The sequence below is a fragment of the Durio zibethinus genome, chromosome 4 (assembly GCF_047325235.1).
Source record: "Durio zibethinus cultivar Kanyao isolate XHJ-2024 chromosome 4, ASM4732523v1, whole genome shotgun sequence".
Lineage (NCBI taxonomy): Eukaryota > Viridiplantae > Streptophyta > Magnoliopsida > Malvales > Malvaceae > Durio > Durio zibethinus.
The window spans coordinates 11431357-11451382 of NC_143165.1; the positions used below are offsets into that span (position 1 = coordinate 11431357).

General features: G+C 32.0%; 3 protein-coding genes and 1 pseudogene across 3 annotated transcripts; 3 read left to right on the forward strand and 1 right to left on the reverse strand.

Annotated features, from left to right (window-relative positions):
* The first annotated feature begins 4305 nt into the window (after positions 1-4305).
* Positions 4306-9488, forward strand: LOC111287310 (dihydrolipoyllysine-residue succinyltransferase component of 2-oxoglutarate dehydrogenase complex 2, mitochondrial-like). The gene is made up of 15 exons (XM_089759603.1): positions 4306-4565; positions 4657-4728; positions 4819-4893; positions 5297-5360; positions 5450-5477; positions 5777-5847; positions 6409-6483; positions 6585-6640; positions 6714-6758; positions 6910-7185; positions 7318-7412; positions 7660-7750; positions 7860-8063; positions 8600-8794; positions 8969-9488. The coding sequence occupies exons 2-14, from the start codon at positions 4678-4680 to the stop codon at positions 8726-8728; spliced, it is 1260 nt and encodes a 419-aa protein (XP_089615729.1). The 5' UTR covers positions 4306-4565; positions 4657-4677; the 3' UTR covers positions 8729-8794; positions 8969-9488.
* A 2282-nt stretch (positions 9489-11770) lies between these two features.
* On the forward strand, positions 11771-13227 carry LOC111287309 (putative F-box protein At4g22030 pseudogene; annotated as a pseudogene).
* Positions 13228-14487: 1260 nt separating this feature from the next.
* Positions 14488-15464, forward strand: LOC149519158 (uncharacterized). The gene is made up of 2 exons (XM_089760336.1): positions 14488-14789; positions 15248-15464. The coding sequence occupies exons 1-2, from the start codon at positions 14507-14509 to the stop codon at positions 15409-15411; spliced, it is 447 nt and encodes a 148-aa protein (XP_089616462.1). The 5' UTR covers positions 14488-14506; the 3' UTR covers positions 15412-15464.
* Positions 15465-16514: 1050 nt separating this feature from the next.
* LOC111287311 (mitogen-activated protein kinase kinase kinase 17-like) lies at positions 16515-17853 on the reverse strand. The gene has a single exon (XM_089760335.1). It carries the CDS (start codon positions 17780-17782, stop codon positions 16922-16924), a length of 861 nt encoding a protein of 286 aa, XP_089616461.1. The 5' UTR covers positions 17783-17853; the 3' UTR covers positions 16515-16921.
* Between the last annotated feature and the right edge of the window lie 2173 nt (positions 17854-20026).

Sequence of the window (20026 nt, forward strand, 5' to 3'; positions counted from 1 at the left end):
CCCATATTTGTACTTTACATATATATTTATATATACTTAGTAAATAGATTTTTTGTTAAATGATATAAATTATTATTTTAGATTAATTAGAATTAATATATTTTTATTGAAAAATATATATTAATATATATTTATGAAAAAATTACCTAAATATATAATATAAAAATAAAAATAAGCTAAAAAAATAAATTATAGTTTTTATTTAAAAAAAAAAAGCTATGGATATAAGGATTACCTATACTTATTAAATACTTAGGAGGATAGGGGTGAGGATAGATTTGAAATACCTATTTGATATGGATACTGGGATAGGTATAATATAAAAATTTGGGAATGGGATAGGGAATGCTCTATCCGCCTTATACCTTACCTACTGACATCCGTAGAAGGACCTCATTAAAGAGCAATGGGTTGCATTCTTTCAAAATCTTAATATGAAATATTTGATTTGGAGAGCACTTTGGATGCTTCATACATCTATATTGTATAGTTGAAGTGATAAAACATGGGTCCACTTTTATGAATTTTGGGAGTTATGAGTTATGTACCCTTTTATGGTCAGGAGATAGTATAAGTCTAAACAGTTTGTTCAGATGACTCATGGGTTAAACCAGTTAGAGTTTGATTATGGAAAATCTAACTATGTGGTTAGACCACACAATATCACTAAAGCATAAAAATAAACCTATTGATCACAGCTGAGAAGATGTACTTATGATGTCACTCAAAGATACTTAGTATGGAGAGCAAAATGGGTTAATAATATGGTACCCTCCATATGATGGTTTGCTCAACTAGTTTATTTATGGGCAAAGGTGCTGATGTTGGAAATCAAAATCACAAGATTGGAATTTAAGGCAAAAAAAGCAAGGACACAAAAAGAGAATCTCAGACTTTAAGAAAAATTGAGACAATTGAATTATTAAGCCATTGTATAGGAAAGACAATTGGAGAAAGTTACTAAAGATAAAGATGTAAATCGTGGTTACTTTAAAGCTTGCATAAGAAAAATCAGAGGTTAAAAGCTTAATTAAAAGATGAAAAGATCAGATCCGATGAAAGCTAAAAAAAAAATGTTTGTTTTGTTTAGTAATGGCATAACAATAAAATAAACCATCTAACTATATTTAATCAAATTTTCACTTAAGCCTTTACTTTGTTATCGTGTGATTAAGTCAAACTATTTGAGTTTAATGAAACCTAATTTGGATGGGAAATTCTAGTGATGATCCTATTAATTCAAATTGATGACATATATATATATAGGCAAACTTTAATGACATTGCACTATGTGGGAAAAATTAATTGACAGTTGAAAACTAATTAAACATATGTTTAAAGTTATTCATTCTTCAACCTTTGTAATTTATTCAATTTTTAATGAAATTCTGATTTTTTTTATATTTATATGAACTATAACTTTCTGAGTTAAGACCTAACAATGCGTGTAACATAATTAATTGGGAAAGAATACTTCAAATAAGCTAGATATTTTCTTTCAAGAATAAAGGTTATAAATTTAAAGCGTATACATTAGTTATATGGTCCTTTCCAAGTTGCAAGCCTTCAATGTCTTAGAGAGTTAAATGTGTCAAATTGTAATAGGTTGAAATCTATCTTCTCTTTTATGCTGGCTAGAAATTTGCCACACATGAACTATTTGGATATAGAGTGTTGTGAAGAGTCAAATGAAATCATTGAAATAAACCAAACTTCAATAGCATCATTATTATTAAGTCATATCCAACCTATATCCTTCCCTTGTCTTAAACATATATGGATTTATGGGTGTAACAATTTCAAGGCTTGTTTCCAATTATTGTTGCCTATTCTCTTTCAAAACTAAAAAATATCGAAATTATTTTGGCTTCCAAATCAAAGCAAGTTTTTGGGTATCAAAGTAAATTAAACTTGAGATAATGGAAAAGGAATAGTATTCCTTAAATTAAAAGGATTGAAACTTTTAGAGCTTCTAAGCTTAAATACCTTCATTCAAATGGGTTATCATTTTGGATTCCTTTCTTTGTGTTATTTTGGAGTAAAAAGGATGTCCCAATTTGAGTATAAGTTTTAGTAAAGACTCAAAACACATTTTCATGCCATAACAATGGTACCTAACCAACTTTTTCTTTACTTATGCTTAATTTCTTGTTCTTGATGGTTTTAATTATCAAAATGAAGTGTTCTTATTCTTAATGAAAACAAAAGTCATATCTATTTTTTTGTTCTTAATGGAATACTTGAATATATACACACATGAAATGTTCAGTCCATCACCTAGTTATATAGAATCAATTAATTAACTAATATACTTTTTTTTAATTGAAGCTGTCAAATATTAAATCTGATTAATTAAATTAAAAATCTAACTATTAGGGGTATTTTTAGGTCCAAAGGTTATTTTGGTCATCTTTTCTCATTAGAGACTACCAACAGATAGCCAGGGATATTTTAGACTTTTAGACTGACCTTACATGTTTGATTGACTTAAGGTCATAGTACTACGTCAGCTCAACCACCTTACTAATCTGTCCAACGAGCTCCCCTCAATGTTGACTTGTCGTCCTCTTGGTGGACAATCAATATCTAAGTTAACTTGATACTTTAGGTCATCTTTAACCATGTGATTAACCTTTGGTAGCCTAAGTTGCCCTAAACCCCTTACTTTCAAACTATAACTAAAGTCATGCAAGTACTATCTAGACATGACATGTCTTTCTATCTTTTCTATTCTCTTTTCTATTTTCCTCTTTGGCTAATCTTTGACTTGAGCATCAAAGCACAAACTTTAAGGACACTCCTAGTATTTAATCGTAATCGCTTTCTTTCTTTCCTTTGTGATTTTAGAGTCTTACCTCTCCAACTTAGCTTGACACAAGATTTGATGCACCAGGTAGGGGAATTTCTTCTTCTTGTTGAGCTAAAACACCATGCCACCAAGAAAGAAAGTTGCCGAGGAAGTAAAACCCACTGCCATAGCTAGAATGAAACCTAAGCCAGCCAACCTACAAACTGGACTACATTAGCAGGCCCTATAATGGATTTGTTTATTACGGACGGAATAACATTACAGACTTAGTTAATACTGATGGAATTTTTTTGTCTATAAATCAGTCAATAATGTTATCATTGACAAAAATTTGGCTTTTACCAATGAAAATTTTCACCAACAAAACCCATTTTTCTAGTAATGTGCTATATATTTAAAACTTCAGTTTTAACCCATTCTCAGTAATTTTTTTTATGAGATTGTAACTTGGAGATAAGGGAAGGAAGTGCAAAGGTTGAGATTTCAACCCTAAATTTACTAGATGCTACCTATTACAAGTGACTACATGAACTAAGTGAAGCTTTGAATCCTACTCCTAGATTTTTAATAAAGTTAAAAAAAACTTATTTTGCATTTCTATCACTAAAATTGAAGATACCCCAAGGTTCACTTTCACAATAAATACAAATCTTGTGTCTTTAACCTTAATTACCAGTTGAGAGAATTTAATCCAACAATTAATGAAAACAAAAGAACATTTTTCTTTTTTTTTTATTACACTAAAGTTCAAACTCAAACCTTCAATTTAAAAGCAATTTTAGTACTATTGAAATAATATTTTTCTTTGGCAAATTAATTAACATATTAATTATCAAGTCAACACACGAAGACTATGTTAATCCTTGATTTCTCATAAAATCACTTTTTATTAGTACCATGTATACATATAATAGTAATAAGGAAATTTTTATAGTAAATTTTTTAATATTTTCACCATTCTTAAGATATATTAAAAACTTAACTTATATTCCCTCTACTTCAAATTGTTTGGGTGTTATTAACTTTCATGGAGTTTAAAAAAAAGAAAAAAAACTTTGATTTTATGTATTTAATATTAAATTTTAAATTTTTTATAAAATTAAAATTTTATGATTTTTAATGTTAAAATGTAAAAAATATATAAAAAAATAATTTCAAAATATAAAATGTAAGAGTTTTAAAAATATAAAAAATATATAATTTTAAGATATAAATAAATATGAACATTGAAATTAAGATGGAAGAAATAAAAGTTTATCATAATAAATTATGAGATGTCGGTCTTAAAAGTTTTAAATTTCCAAATCCAAATAAAAGCCAAACGAAGCCTAAACATTAGATTTTTGAGCCCAAACGAAGCCTAAATCTAGATTTTCGAACCCAAACAAAGCTCAAAGTGTCATTTTTCGAAACGGCGCCGTAGCGACTTTTCCTTCCTTTCCCGGTTAAAAGGAAGAAAAGAATCCTCACTTGTATCTATCAATAAAACGACGCCAGGTAAGAGAGCTCAAATCAGCTTGCCATTGCGGATATAACAGACCCGCAAAACCCGCATCTTCGCGGTTTCTCTCTCTCATTTTCTCTCAAACCAAACAAAAGAAAGAAAAGCCAAATCTCTCTTAAAAACCGTCTTTTTAAAATTATACTCTATTCGACGACTCTCAATTTTGTCTGCAGCAATCAAGTCAAACTGCTCTGTCTTCGATATTACTTTGCTTCACGTCTCATTCATATACTGCTTATACACTGAAATCTGGTAAGTTGCGTTATAATTTATTGATTTTTATTTGATTTTTTGCGTTTAAAATTATTGGTTTTTTATTTTTTGCTTCTGATTTTGAAAAAAGAGTAGGGATTGAATATCGGTGATGTTGGGCGCTTTAAGGAGAAAAGTCGCGAGCGGAGGCTCATCATCTTTGGTTAGAACTTTTATTGTTTAAATTGTAATATATTTAGCTAAAGCATAGGATTTTGTTAATGTTTTTTTTCATTTTTTTGTGATTTTTCAGGTATTAGGGAAGTCATTGCTGGCGATTCGATCGGGTGTTTCAGTATCTAGAGTTTCTTGTAATGCTGGAAAAGAGGTAAATAATTCAGTTGAAAATGAATTAGATTTGGTAATCATGAACTTAGTTCAGTTTCTTTGAATTTCAATTGATCTTGATGCTATTAAATCTATAACTGATGTCGAAGATGGTTGATTTATTTAGGCCTTGCAATATTAAAATGTTGATATAAAGTAAAAGAAGCGCAAGATCATATGGTAAAATATTCTCTCTTTTTTTTTTTTCAAAAATAATTCAAACTTAGTCCTTTGATTTAAAGTAAAAAATCGCACGTTTTATTGTCCATAAAATTTGAAATTTTCATCTTTAGTTAATTTAGAAATAATGTTACTTTTTTTTCATTTTAATCATTTGGAGTTTGAATTTTTGTCATCCATTGGTAAATATTCTCATGAGATTGAAATTTCAAGTGCTTGAACAGATACTATTACTTCAACCGAGAGGAATTGCCCATGTCCGAAACTTCTCTCATCTTGTTCTGCCAGGTATATCTTTTGGGTGGTTTTTCTTCTTTTGTTGGTATAATTTTGTTGATTTTCTTTATTATTAATGAAATATTAAATTATTATTATAGGCTGTTCAGCTGGTTTAACAGAGACAAGGTTAGTTGGTTCTGAACTTTGTAATGCACATCAATGTTAGGAATTAAACTCTCACAGGGTATGAGTTGACTACTGGATTATTCTGACAATTGTATATCTAACTTTAATAGCAGGCCCATTTCAATGCATAGTCCATCTCTTATTTGTTTATCAGGAACTAGATTACTTAGGGTAACTAGTAAAGGAAATTCTCTTTCCATGATATATATATATATATATATATATATAATTCTTTAAATCAGTTTGCTGCTCCTTAGCACTTCTTTACTTCTTTCCCCTGAAAGCTTTGCTTGTGGGCAGGATGTCATTTCTAGCATTCAGTCAGAGGCTATCATGCAAAAGTCGTGCAGGGCTTTCTCTTCTGGAGATGGTATGTTATTGAATAATTCCTTAATGATATTTATTTGGCCTAAGGTTTATTAGCATTTTTTCTCTTTTTGGTCTTTTTTGAATGGTATTAACATAGGGATGTGTGTTTTTGGTTTTTGCTAGAATTTAGATCCTGTGCATTATAATTGTTCATTTGAATCACCACTTATCTTGGGTAGACCACTAACATCTAACAATTGTCAAACCCTATTTTCAGTTAGCAGTTGGGCCGCCCAAGAGGTACTACGTCAGGCAATATGTCAAAAGAAGAAAATAGTTTTAGTTCAAAATTTCTTTTAAAATCTTTCTCTGGAAAAGTGTGAATGCAATAGTTTCAAAACTTTGGCTGCAATTTAGTTGTATAATGATTTGGTGTAAACTTTGGTGGTACTAGACTTGCACCTCCGCCATTTTGGCATTTTTAGTGCATTTTTCACTTTCAAAAAGTACATACTGATTAGGAACAGGTCTGCTTGAAAATAAAGATGAATTCCCTTTTATGTTGTAATTATGTTAAATTTAAAGATTTTGACTTTCCTATTTTACTTAACTTGTGATGAAGGGAATCTGGTTGATGCTGTGGTCCCTTTTATGGGAGAATCAATTACTGATGGCACTTTGGCAACATTCTTGAAAAGTATGTTTTCCGCTATTGTAATTTCCATTCATTCACTAGAAATATTCGTTTTCAGGGTTTGTAAGTGTTTGATTGTGTATGTATCTGAAATTTGAGAGCAGAACCTGGTGATAGAGTAGCAGCTGACGAACCAATCACTCAGATAGAAACAGATAAGGTACTATTCTTCTCCTTTTCCTCTATCAGGAAGATATTATACCCTTCATACCTGTGGTGTTTATTTCCATCAGGTAACAATTGATGTTGTCAGCCCCCAAGATGGTGTGATACAAGAGGTAATATATCAATAAATCTGGATCTTTGGGTCAAACATGCATGCACGCATGTATCTAGCTTGTTGGTCATTCCTAGACTCCTGCCTTCTCATTTCTGGGAGGAAGGGAAGTGGATTGGATCCTGAAATATTAATGTCATAATTCTTGCCAGTATATAGCCAAGGAAGGAGATACTGTGGAACCAGGTACCAAGATTGCTGTCATTTCAAAGTCCACTGATGGTGTTGCACCTGCTGCCCCCTCTGAAAAGAAATCAGAAAAAGCTGCTTCCAAGCCATCTCCTCCAGCTGAAACTGTAAAGGAGGATAAGCCAAAAGCTAAAGTCGAAGTCTGTCCTGCTGTGGAGAAGCCTAAAGCCCCTTCTCCACCACCTCCAAAACGAACTGCTATTGAACCTATACTACCACCCAAGGAAAGGGAAAGAAGAGTAAGTCTTTTCATTTGCTGTTTGCATCCAAATGTTATCCAAAGGGTATGCTTAGAATTTTCTGATGCCTATTGTGAAAAATGATGTTAGCATCTTAGAAAATATCCTGAGTGTATGGCTTCATGATTACAGGTTCCTATGACAAGGCTTAGGAAATGGGTTGCTACACGATTGAAAGATTCTCAGAATACTTTTGCGATGTTGACAACATTCAATGAAGTTGACATGTGAGTTCAGTTATCTTCATATTTTAGTTCTTTGCATCAGGTGTTTGGCATCCTGCCGTCTGTGCTACTTCACTTTCTAAACATTTATATTTTGGTTTTTTTTAGGTTCAGATGATTCTTTGACTGTACCTAACTATTTGCTTCCCTTTTCTGATACAAGTTTTCTCTGAAATTAACCAGATCATTTTACTTTATGAAGGCTATGCTGATTTGTTTCCTTTTCTTTTTGATTTGCTTCTCATTGCAGGACTAATTTGATGAAGCTCCGCTCTGATTTCAAGGATGCTTTTGTTGAGAGACATGGTGTCAAGTTGGGATTTATGTCAGGATTTGTTGAAGTTTGCAAAATTTGTTCTTGAAATGGTCACATATGCACTCATGGCCTGTCTTCACTAACTTTGCTTTCTCTTTTTTCCCTTATCATTTCTTCTATTTTATTTGTTTCAGGCTGCTGTTAGTGCACTTCAGCATCAGCCTATAGTAAATGCTGTAATTGACGGGGATGATATTATTTATAGAGATTATATTGATATCAGCATTGCTGTTGGTACTCCGAAGGTAATCTTTTTTGTGATTGATTTGCCAATTGATGGGGATGATATTATTTATAGAGATTATATTGATATCAGCATTGCTGTTGGTACTCCGAAGGTAATCTTTTTTGTGATTGATTTGCCAAATTGCAATTTATCCATTTAATGGCTTGCTGACACTTGGATTGTTAGTGTTTCTCTCAGCATTCTTTCTTGGCTTGTTTTGAAAGAAATTTAAACATCATGTAAAAATGTATTGAATTTAAGAATTACCTATGAACTTAGAGCAGTTTCTAAAGTTGAAATGAGTAATCAATAGGTTCAAAACTGTGTCCTTTGACAATTAAACATTATAGATTTTTTGAAGGGTTTTTTTTTTTTACTTGTTTTCTTTATTTGCTGAGCTGAAGTTGCTTTATTTTATTTCATGACAAATGAGAAAATGAGGTATCTAGAAGATTATATCAAGTCTTTTCTCATTTTGGTTTGCTGCTAATCTTCAAAGTTTCCCCACCAATCAAATAGGCCTCTATTGATAAATATATGCATAGATCACCTCACCCTTCATGGGCACTGAAAGTTAAGAAAAAGAAAAAGAAGAATGTGATTCATGTTTCTATGTTAAGCTTTTTGTTTCTTTATCTTTCCTGTCAGGGGCTTGTTGTTCCAGTTATTCGAGATGCTGATAAGATGAATTTTGATGAGATAGAGAAGACAATCAACAGCCTCGCAAAGAAGGCAAATGATGGGACCATATCAATTGATGAAATGGCTGGAGGCTAGTTTACAATATCCAATGGTGGTGTTTATGGAAGTTTGTTGAGTACCCCAATTATTAACCCTCCTCAGGTTAGTGGTCACAAACTGAATAATTGTGCATGCTTGTTTATGTATGAGGGTTCCATACACTTGTGACATCCATATTAATAGAGATGTTTGCGCTCGCTCTACTGTGTTTCTAATCTTCAGCTTTTGTTTGAGACCAGAAAGAGAATCTCACGTGATTAAACAATTTTTTGGCAGTCGGCTATCTTGGGTATGCACTCAATAGTGTCCTGACCAATGGTTGTCGGAGGTAACATAGTCCCAAGACCAATGATGTACATTGCCCTTACTTATATGACCATAGGCTGATTGATGGAAGAGAGGCTGTCTTCTTCTTGCGTCGAATCAAAGATGTTGTGGAAGACCCTCGCAGGCTGCTACTTGATGTATGAAGGCCTAGTAGCAACTGCTGAGATATTTTCATGGTTTGCTGGTACGCCTAGCATTGGATATATACTTCCTATTTAAATGAGCAAGAATAAGTTCCTGAAGTTTTGTAGGGTTTCATTTGTTGATTCACCCTTTAACGAGTTCTGAAATTACAGCTGGCCATTGTTGAACAAGAATAAATACATATTTCCAGTTTCTGTTGTGCAAATACGGTTTTTACTTTTATTTTACACTAAGTTCTTTAAATTCTGGTTTAAAGGGTACACATTTTTATGACACTTTGAATGTGAAAATCAGACATGGACAGGTTGGTTTCTTCTTAGATTCATTCAGTCTCTAACATGAAAATTCTGTTTCCTGGTTGTGGGCGCTTATTCTCTCCTAAATTCTTCATTTGGGGATTGAATAACATTGCTTGAATTTGATCAAGCTTCATTTTTCATGCTTGAATTTGATTCATAATTTAATTGAATCATTTGAATTCAATTTAGTATGCTCTATTTAATTCGGTAAAATTGTAAATATTGACATTAAATTATTCAAACCCGATTTCATTTGTTATTTGAGTTTTTCTTAATCGAGTTAGAATAATTCATAAGTAGCTTGACTGGTTAAGACTTTACTTGTAATAGTATTTGTATTGATGTTTTACAATTTTTTTTTCCACAATTTGTCAAGAGAAGGCTGGTTACGTTGTGATGCAGTTGATCGGTACCGTATTCTTATGCTGCTCGGATCTGAGTTCTAGCTTCACAGTTCACACATGGCGTGGATGCCATTGGGGTAATTCAAAGTTTCTTAGTTAATTAAAACATATGTAGAGGTTTTATAGTGACTCGTGAGAGTGAAAAAAACTCGTTTCTAATCATCACCGCCTTGGTCTGGCCGACGCGATGACCGCCGTCTAGGCATAGACAGTAATGAGTTAAATTTGCAATAATATCGAATGAAAGAGCTTGGGGCTTAGGGGAGAGCAAACGTTCGGTTAGATGAATTCGATTGTAAAATTTATTTGTAAAAAATGAATAACTGACTTAATCAATTTAATTTATATAAAAATCGAATCAATTTAATTAATTTAGTCAAATTAAGGTAAATTGATATTTTATTAAATTTTTAATTATAAAAATTAGTTTTTTTTTTATTGATTCGATTTATAAAATTTAAAATAAAAAATGAACCGAGTAAATCATTTAAATTGAAAAAACAAAATAATCCAATAAAAAAATATCACGATTTAATTGGATTATCAATTTTAAATTGGTTTAATTGATTTAAACAGAATAATGCTCGCCTAGATTCAAAGATTGTTGCACTGACAAAGACAACGCATGTTGCTCGAGGAATGAAGACTGAAGAATATTATTGGTATGGTTGGTCATATTTCATCGTCGTTACGTAGTGAATGCGCGTCGACTTTCCTCCTTTCAGTCTTAATCTGAGTAATTCTGGTCTCCTTGAAGCGTAGAACTCTGGGCTTCAAAGGGTGAAAATGGTTAGGAATTGGGGTTCACATTTACCTGTTTTGTTTCGTGACCATCCGAAAATTGAAAAAGAACGGGGTATTTGCTTGCTCTATGGAAAAAGAAATCAAGATTTACCCGTGGATGCTCATAAATCAAACTTTATTGTTTTCGTCAGTAATTTAAATCATGATATAATAATATGATATAAAAATGATAAAAAATATATATAAATGATATGATTTAAAATTTTAATAAAAATTATATATAAATTTAATAAAATCAAAAAAATATATTTCGTATTTTTTTATTATCATAAATTATAATATGTAATTTTTTATATAAATTATTAAATTTTATATGATATAAATATATGAATTATTAATTAAAAAAATGAAAGAAGTAACAGTCTGAATAGAATAAAAAGTTGAACATCATAAATCTAATACTTTTAACTTTTTTCAATAACTCTTAGAATAAAAGAATGGTCGTAGACGATGAAATTTTTACAATTAAATTTAATTTTTCGAGGATATGTATAAACTTGGGATTGATTATTCTAATACTTAATTCTTAACGTGATGATCTCTTCAAGTTCCTACTTCCTCTGTACTTTTTATAATGTTAAAGTATTGGGATCGCATTGATTCACACGTTTCTTTGGCAATGAAAATGTAAAAGTAAAATGTAGAGTGAAAATACCCATCAAGAAGCAAATAATGTCCAGTGAACCAATCAAGTGAAGTCTTTAACCCGCTCTACACTTCCATAACCGTGAAGGAAAGTCAAATTCAATTACGTTGAAAATGAAACCATGGACAAGTTCTGTAGAAAATCCTCCCATTATTCTGGCATAAATACATCAGATTCTCACTCGTATTACTGCAAAAAGCCTTTGAATCCCAAGCAAAGTGATCATGGCTATTCTTCAAGCTTTTTCACCAATTTTCTCTTGTAGTTCTTCCTCAAGTTCCTTTGGAAAAACCAAAGCCAATCTTTATAACCCAAATATTTCAGTTTCCAAGTTCCTGAATGATGAGTTTAACAGAAGAAAAGGGTTGAAAACCTTGATACAACCAATCCCCTGATAGAAATTAAGCCTGAACTTGGAAATGACAGCGTAAACAAGGCAGAAATCTCTAATTCAATGGTGTTGCAAGAGATGTATGCTATTATGGATATTGTAGCAGAAATAGTTGAAATGCGCAAGAACATTGGACTATTGGAGCGCAGCGTGAAACTGGAACTGGCTTCTGTTGAATTCTGTCAATGAAATGACAGTCACAGTGGCGACAATGGCTGGAATTGCAGCTGTCGTTGGAGGTGGAGCATCATTTTTGGTTCTGAAACTATCTTCCAGTTTGCTTTACATTGCATCAACCGGGGTTTTGCTGGTTATGAATAAGATACAGCCGTGTCAGTTGGCTGAAGAACAAAGAAATGCTTCAAGATTGTTTAAGCAGCTTCATGAGGAGATAAATACAATCATTGCTCTTGGCAACCCAGATTCAGATGATGTGAAAGACCCAATGGAGAAAGTCTTGGCATTAGACGAAGCTTATCCACTTCCCTTGTTTGGAACCATGCTTGGTAAGTTTCCTTCACTGGTAAAACCAGCTATGTGGTGGCCAGAAGCCAAGACTCAACACGAAAAGCTCAACAGGAAAGAGTTATAAAAAATAAATAAGAGAAAAGAAATAATAAAAAAAATTTTTAACTTTGAGGCATGTAAAACATTTTTTTAAAAGTAATTATGTTTTTAAGATACAATAAAACTTCAAAACCTCAAACACCACAAGTAGAAGTAGTGAAAATAGTTATACCGAAATATTTATTTATAATGAATGAATAAATATAAATTTTTATTTAAATAATTATGATCTTCTGTATAATGAAAACCTGTATGAATAATACTCTATTTATATTTAAATAGTTATAATCATTTTTCATATATTAATTATTTTTATTCAAACATAATTATTTAAAATATAAATAAAATTAATATAAAAATTAATTTTATTCATTAATAATTAAATTTTTTTATCTATATCACATTCGAAATTACCAACAGTAAGTAGAAACAAATGGGTGGAATGAAAATCTTGAAGAAGAAATGAAAGAAATTGTTATGGTTTTGAAGAGAAAAGACACTGAAGAATATATCAGACTAAGCAAAGTAGTGTTGAAAATCAATAACATTCTCGCTATTTGTGGCCCCTTGTTCACCGGCATGGCTGCAGTTTGTTCTGCCTTGATGGGATCATCTTTCTGTGGCTTATTTGCTGTGATTTTTAGTGTGGTTTTTGGAACTATGGCAATTGTTGTTAAGAGTTTTGAGCATGGTGGGCAGATTGGTACGGGGTTTGAAATGTATAGGAGCTCTGCTGGATTCTTCAGGCTTAAGGGGGAGACTAATAGAATTAACCTTGGAGGAAGGAGAAGCTGATGACAGGGAAAATGGAGAATTGTTTGAAGTGAAAGCAGCTCTTCAGCTTGGAAGAAGTTTGTCAGAGCTCAGAGACCTTGCAGATGATGCATCCCATCCTCATTCTTCAACACAAGAAGAGGATGAAGAAGAGTTTGCAAGCAAACTCTTTTGATTCTTATTTGAATCAATTTTATCTTCAATGGATTTTGTATTGTTAGAAATTGGATAACATGAATCTCTGGTCAACCAGTTCATTTCATGTAATGATATTAACAACAGTATTATCCGATTTGATCTGAAATTCTCATGATTTATTAATTTCCTTAAGATAATAAATAAAAACAAAGAAAAAAAATCACAAAATAACCTATCTAGTTCAATATTTATTTTTCCATTGACCTCAAGTAACCATTGTCTGCCTCTCTTTACCACCTTTTCTGGATTGTTTGGACTAATGAGCTTTGTGGATTTGTTACCAGCCCAACTTTTCCTATCTAGAAGGGAAAGGATTGGGAGTGATATGGGCCATGCCCAAATGTAACCATAGTTGGTTAAGTTTCACCCCAAATAGATCATTCATGAGGCTTCTAATACTTTCTCTTTTTTGTAAAGAACTTATGCTTCAGCCCAAAATGGAGTCCAAACATTTTCAAACCAATTAGCTTTATGGATTTCCTAATTCCTAAGTTTTCTTTTGAGTAAACATGATAATAATTCATAGCATTATGTAAAATACATATAATTTATATATTCATATTATATATTATATAAAAATTATTTATCATAAGTAATATCAGCATAAAAAAATAATATTTTATATAAAAATTATGTATCATAAGTAATATTAACATAAAAAAAACATAAAATATATTTTTTAATTTTTGTTAAACTTATATATGAATTTTATTAAAATTTTAGGTCATGTTATTTTAGTGTTTTTTTTTGTGTTATTTTCATATTATATGATTGTATTGTGTTTTAAATTACTATGCCTATTTTCGAACTTAGGACAAGGAAAAGATAAGGAGAGATGGATTGTGATGCCCAAGCTCAGTTTTAGCCCAAGTTATCTCACAACGAACTCATTTGCTATCCATCAACATGATAAATCGTTGACTTAAATTCACTATATTTTGACATGGGAATGTAGGAAAAAAAAAATACAGAAAGCACTTTTGCTGCTTCAAAACTGAGCCTGCAAGTTATTCTGTTTCTCCTTGTTAATACATGCTGTGTCCATTCCTGTTAGTGAAGATATATTCTATTCCTCCTATAGAAATGTAAAGTGTAATTCCTTAATTGAACCAAAACTGAAGTTTTGAAGCAGATACCAAAATTTTAAACATGTTAACATTTTCTATTGTAGACTTGGGTTTTGACTCCATTTTAACCCCATAAATTGTATTATAATTTTCTCAGAAACCATTGCAGTAGTTTTTTGAATACTTGATTGAGATGATTCATCTCTTGATTACTCTTGTTTCTGCTGAAATGGCTCTTGTTCTGGTGCTTCTGTTCAGGTCTCCTCTAAGAAACCTGGTGACGAAGGTATTGGACAAGATGAAGGAAGGAAGAGGCCCTGTGATTGCAAAGACTGTTGCAGGAACTTTGTTTGTTGTTTTTATCTCTATCTCATACAATATTATTGAGATCCAGAAACGTTCATTGGAAGGTGGTGTTCTCAATCCAACCGATGAGGTTCTAATGGCAAATCAAATTTTGGAAGCATCTCTAATGGGTAACTTACCATCATTAACTTCATTTGAAGTTCCTAAGGTGTATGAGTTTTAAGGTTTAACTATATATACTAGCAATTCCTATATCTGTGTTTATTTATTTCATGTTAAATATATATAAAATATAAAAATTACTGTATTATAATTCATATAGCATTAAACATAAAATCTGATTTAAAATTACACAATTTGACACAATTTTAAGATGTTAAATAGCAATTAATACTAAATTTCAATTAAGACTAAAATCCTGGATTAGTTTGACAGAGACCAAAAATGTATTCCATATTTTATGTCAACACGAATTATTACACGTAATTTTTATATAAAACACAATATAAATACAAAAATTATCAGGTTTAATATCAAATTATCAGCTCAATGATGTACGTTTTGAAATAGTTCCAATTACCTTTTAAAAGAAGTCTTCTAACATTCATATTAAAGGGTTATATTTCAGGGTTTGCTCAATTCCTTGCACTGGTTACGTATAGATTACACTACTATATCAAAGAGCTTCCAAAAACAAAGAGATTGGAGGCAGCTGAAGAAACGAAATTAAAGCCTGATGTAAAGCATCATGATCTGAAAGAACATCCAAAGAGGGCAACAGCTTCAAGATGAAAAATTGATGTTAGAACTTAGAAGTAAACAGAATCATAAACATACCTCAGACAGGGTCATATGCTGTAATAAGATCAAAAATGAGAAGAATGAACTTCTGCAAATCTGCAATTTGATACATGGCGTTGGCTTAAGTTTTCAATATCTGTCCTTCACTGCCTTAACATCATCTAATTGCCCAAATTAAATGGCTATACACAGTTTTTATGTTGTCGAATTATCCTGCTAACTTTTGCCAACCAAACATTTCTTGAATCAAAAAAAAAATTTTTTTTTCTTTTGATTCATGAGAGAATAAACCAGACCAGACCTTTCTCAGAATTTGAATGAATTTTAACCTGAAACTGGAAAAATGGGACGAACTGGACCCAAACCAGAAGGCTACTATTGGATATATACAATTAATCAATTCATGAATAGTACTGGAAGAATGATTAACCTGCAGTTGATGGTTTTCAAAAGATGAGAATCTTCAATTTTCATAGCCTCGATTATAAATTACCAGGCTTTTTTATGGTACATAAAAGTTCAAGGTAAGAGGAGGCTTCCCATTTCAAGGTCAGGATAAACCGCAGAGAGAACTTGAATTAGATTTAAAGATTTTCCATAAAGAAAAATTACTGGCAACGGGATTTGAATCCAGGCTCTATAAACAAAATATTCCAACTTTACCAACTCAACCAACCCCGTTTGACAATTGCCAAACTTTTTCATAGTTTCATTGCTCATATAATTATCTAACAAAATTTTTCTTTTTCTGAATGTTAAAGGCCAATACTTGGTCTTAACAAGTAATTCGCCTACCAAAGATAGAAATGATGACATTGTAAAACGCTAATGCTGCTGAGTCTTCATTTCTCCATCAGTTGACTCAAACAAAAGTTGGCAAACTGAAACCATGTTGGTTTCTCCAACTTGTTGCACGTCAGAGAAGACTTGACTTTGTTAAAAGTCATTGCCTGATAGATTGAAAAATGGAGTCAACCCTCTCTTCCAGTCTCTCTCAAGCACCAATCCTTCATTATAATCAGCCAAGTTGATCACCGGCCGGTCATGTCTGCCTGCAAAGGAAATTTTGGAGAAATCAAATACGGAAGATGGGATTGGAATAGAACAAGAAATTTCATTGAATACTGTCTCAAAATTGAGATTGTCTGATACAAAAAAAATCATCTTTTACACTATCAGATGCCAAAATACTGCTAAAATCAATAATATTTTCTATAGAATTTTCTAACAAAAAATCCCCATCTAAGATTGAGCTTTCAATTTCAAGTTCTTCTTCAAAAGGTTCCAGGAATGATGGAGTTGCAAATGCAAAATCATCTTCTACCATGTCATTGCCACTGCTTCTAACTGTTATCCAATCTTCACTCCACGTCCAACAAGAAGGATTGGAAGATGGTGACAGAGTGCCTTGAAGCAATTTCTTGATGGTGTCAGTCGGAGACTTCAAGGAAATCTCTTGAGGAATCGAGTTCTCAGGACTTTCCACCACATCCAGTGAATCTCAGAAACCATGATCTAGCACAGAACTTGGAGAATTGATGGTAGATTCCTTTACTTCCTTTAAAAGTGCATCCAATTCTTCTAGAAATGGATGTTGAAGCAATTCTTTAGCTGTCCATCTCTCTTTTGAATCCCTTTTCAAACACTTTCTCAGAAAATCCTTGGCTTTCTCAGATAACCTCTTTGGAATCTCAGGTATTTCACCCGAAAATCCAATCGTATAAAGAGCTGAAACCAGATCATTCAGCTCTGGCCATGGGGAATTCCCAGTGCTCATCTCTATAATTGTGCATCCAAGAGCCCATATATCAGCTTCAAAACCCTGATCCTCACGTGCCACCTCAAGTGCCATGAAAGACGGTGTACCGGAAAATGCTGCCCTGTCAAAATCTCCATTAGAACCAACTTTTCCCATCAATTTAGCACAACCAAGATCACCAATCTTTGCACCTTCTTTACCTATCAAAATATTTTGGCTCTTGATGTCACAATGTACCACCCCATTATCATGAAGATAATTCAAACCTTGTAAAATCTGCTGACTGTACAATCTAACTTTCTCTTCATCCAATCTCCCTCCTACCCTTTGAATTTCCTCGAAAAGCAGGCCACTGGGGACATACTCCATGCAAAGATTGTACATAGGCTTGTTATTTGTTCCATTTGTAAGATTATAGCCTATGTATTTAACAATACGAGGACAACTTAATTTGGACAAGAGATAATTCTCTCTTTGTAAGAACATTGAGTGACATAACTCAGTGGACTTAACGGCGAAAAGCTCACCAGAAGGGGTGGCGGTGGCTAGCGATACGGTAGCTGTGGCGCCACGGCCTATGGCAGGTCCTCTAATCCACCTCATTAGAAGAACACAAGAAACAAGAAAAACAAAAAAAAAAATTTGTTGGGTTTAATATTGATGCCATGGCATATAAGAAAACGTATATTATATATAAACTTTGGGGGTACCTTTGATTTTGGTGACTTAATCCAAAGCATATGCAACAACTTAGGAAGATTCTTACAGACAAAAATCTCTTTCTTACTTTGTTAGACATGGTTTTTGAGTTCATACAGCAAGAATGTGCCACGTGGTAAGATGTCATTGCCTTGTTTGACAGCTCTGTCCTCCAATGGTCGGCGGTTGCTTTGGCTTGTAATAAAGCCATTCACATGACGATACATTAGCACGTGCCGAGATTGCTGTGTTAATGACATATTATTGGTTAATTAATCCTTAATTAAGGTTGTGATTTTCGCGGCGCAAAGGTGATTAATCAACACTTGACAGTGTGAACCGAGCTGGTTTTGTATTTTTGTTTTATCTTAGTTTTCAAGTTGTCAATACAAGGAAGAAATATTTAAGTTTAATTCAATTGATTTATTCAATCATTTCAAAAATGATAATTCGATTTAATCTAAAATTAATGTAATTTGAAAATGTATGCAATTTTATCGATATTTTGTAAGAAAAAAAGAACATCATTTTGGTAATTTAAACATATTGGAGTAATCTTAATGTTGTGCCAAACTGTGAACTCTTTTTTTACGTCCATTAAAACGTGTAATCCTTTAGGTATAGGTAAGGAGAAATTGAATCTATACCCATTCTTTGCAATGTGAAATCAACAAAAGCTTTTGCCGTAAAGAACATGTTTGCTCCAATGGCCATGAAACTGCAGAGTTGGCCTATTGATTGGAGGAATCAAAGAAAAGTAAACAAGCAAAGAAAAGTAAACAAGCCAACAAAAGGGGTTGCAACCTACATGAAAAAAATTAGAAGTTAAAAAAAGTCATCATTTTTTTTTACACAAAAAAAGTCATAGTTTAGGAATAAGAATAGAGATTATAAATATTAGTATTTGAATTCTTAAATTACTGGATGTCATCGGGTAATTACATGAAGCAATTGAGTTTCGAACTCAGAGTGACAACTATTTTTCCTAGTCTGGACTGGAAAGTGAGCTTGAGTGAGAGGTTGATGACCGATTTTTAGGATTTGGATGAAACATTTGAGTGAAGATCAAGCAATTCCATACTGTGAAAGGCAATTTTTTCTTGAAATCCCATTTCTAATTTCAACCCAAATTCCCTTCTAAGTTCCAACCTTTGCCTTTTTTTGATTGAGAATAGTGGGAGAGTCTCTTATTGTTTAGACTCTCTCAACTTGTCAGTGCCAACATTCTTTACTGACAGTTGCTAGAACTTTAAACCTCACCCTTCACAGCTAGGTTCACCAGGTGAAATATGATTTCAAGACCCATTTACTTTGATCCGAATTTGGAAAAGGCCAAAAATCCCACCTCCAATCTTTCATTTTCAGCCACTTCCTTATTTCTTAACCTTAATTTTAATTTCTTTTATCTAAGATATTTGAATGTCTTTAGTGTAAAATTAAAACAAAAGATATTTTTCAATTATAACAATCTATTATTTTTTGTTGGGCATTTAACTGCTTAGTTTTTAAATATTATAATTGATTATTTTTAATCTGACAATCGATTATCATATTTAATTTAATCATCAACATTATATTTACAATAAAAAACATATTTTCATCATTAATTTTAATTTTATTAATATTCATTCTAACTACTATAATAACTAATTTTATGATCACTATTATTTTTAATTTCACTAGAATAAATTTCATTTATTATTTGAATGGATCTTAATGATTAGAAAAATTGCTTTTCCATCGAATATGGTTCATTACAATTTTCATCTACCTGTGCCAGCCTAAACTGAAGCAAAACTTCAAGACAACTGACCCTTCCATTAATAATCAAAACAGCTCTCACTAATCAATATGTTATCCACAACTTTCAGATAAATTATTTGTGTTTAATTGTCACCTACTTTTCCAGTTATTCTTCTGCTTTCAACTCGCTGGCTGTATTAATTCCATTCCATCCTCAGGACTGACAAATCAAGATAACAGCTTGACGTCCAAAACCTTATCTAACATTTTGCTAATGATTGTTCCAATCAATGTAATCATTGTTTTTTTATTGAACATTATATATTCTTTTCTACCCAATTATTTGAATAACTTTCATTGTTTATTTGATTTAATTCATTGATTTTTTAACCCTCCTAAGCCACC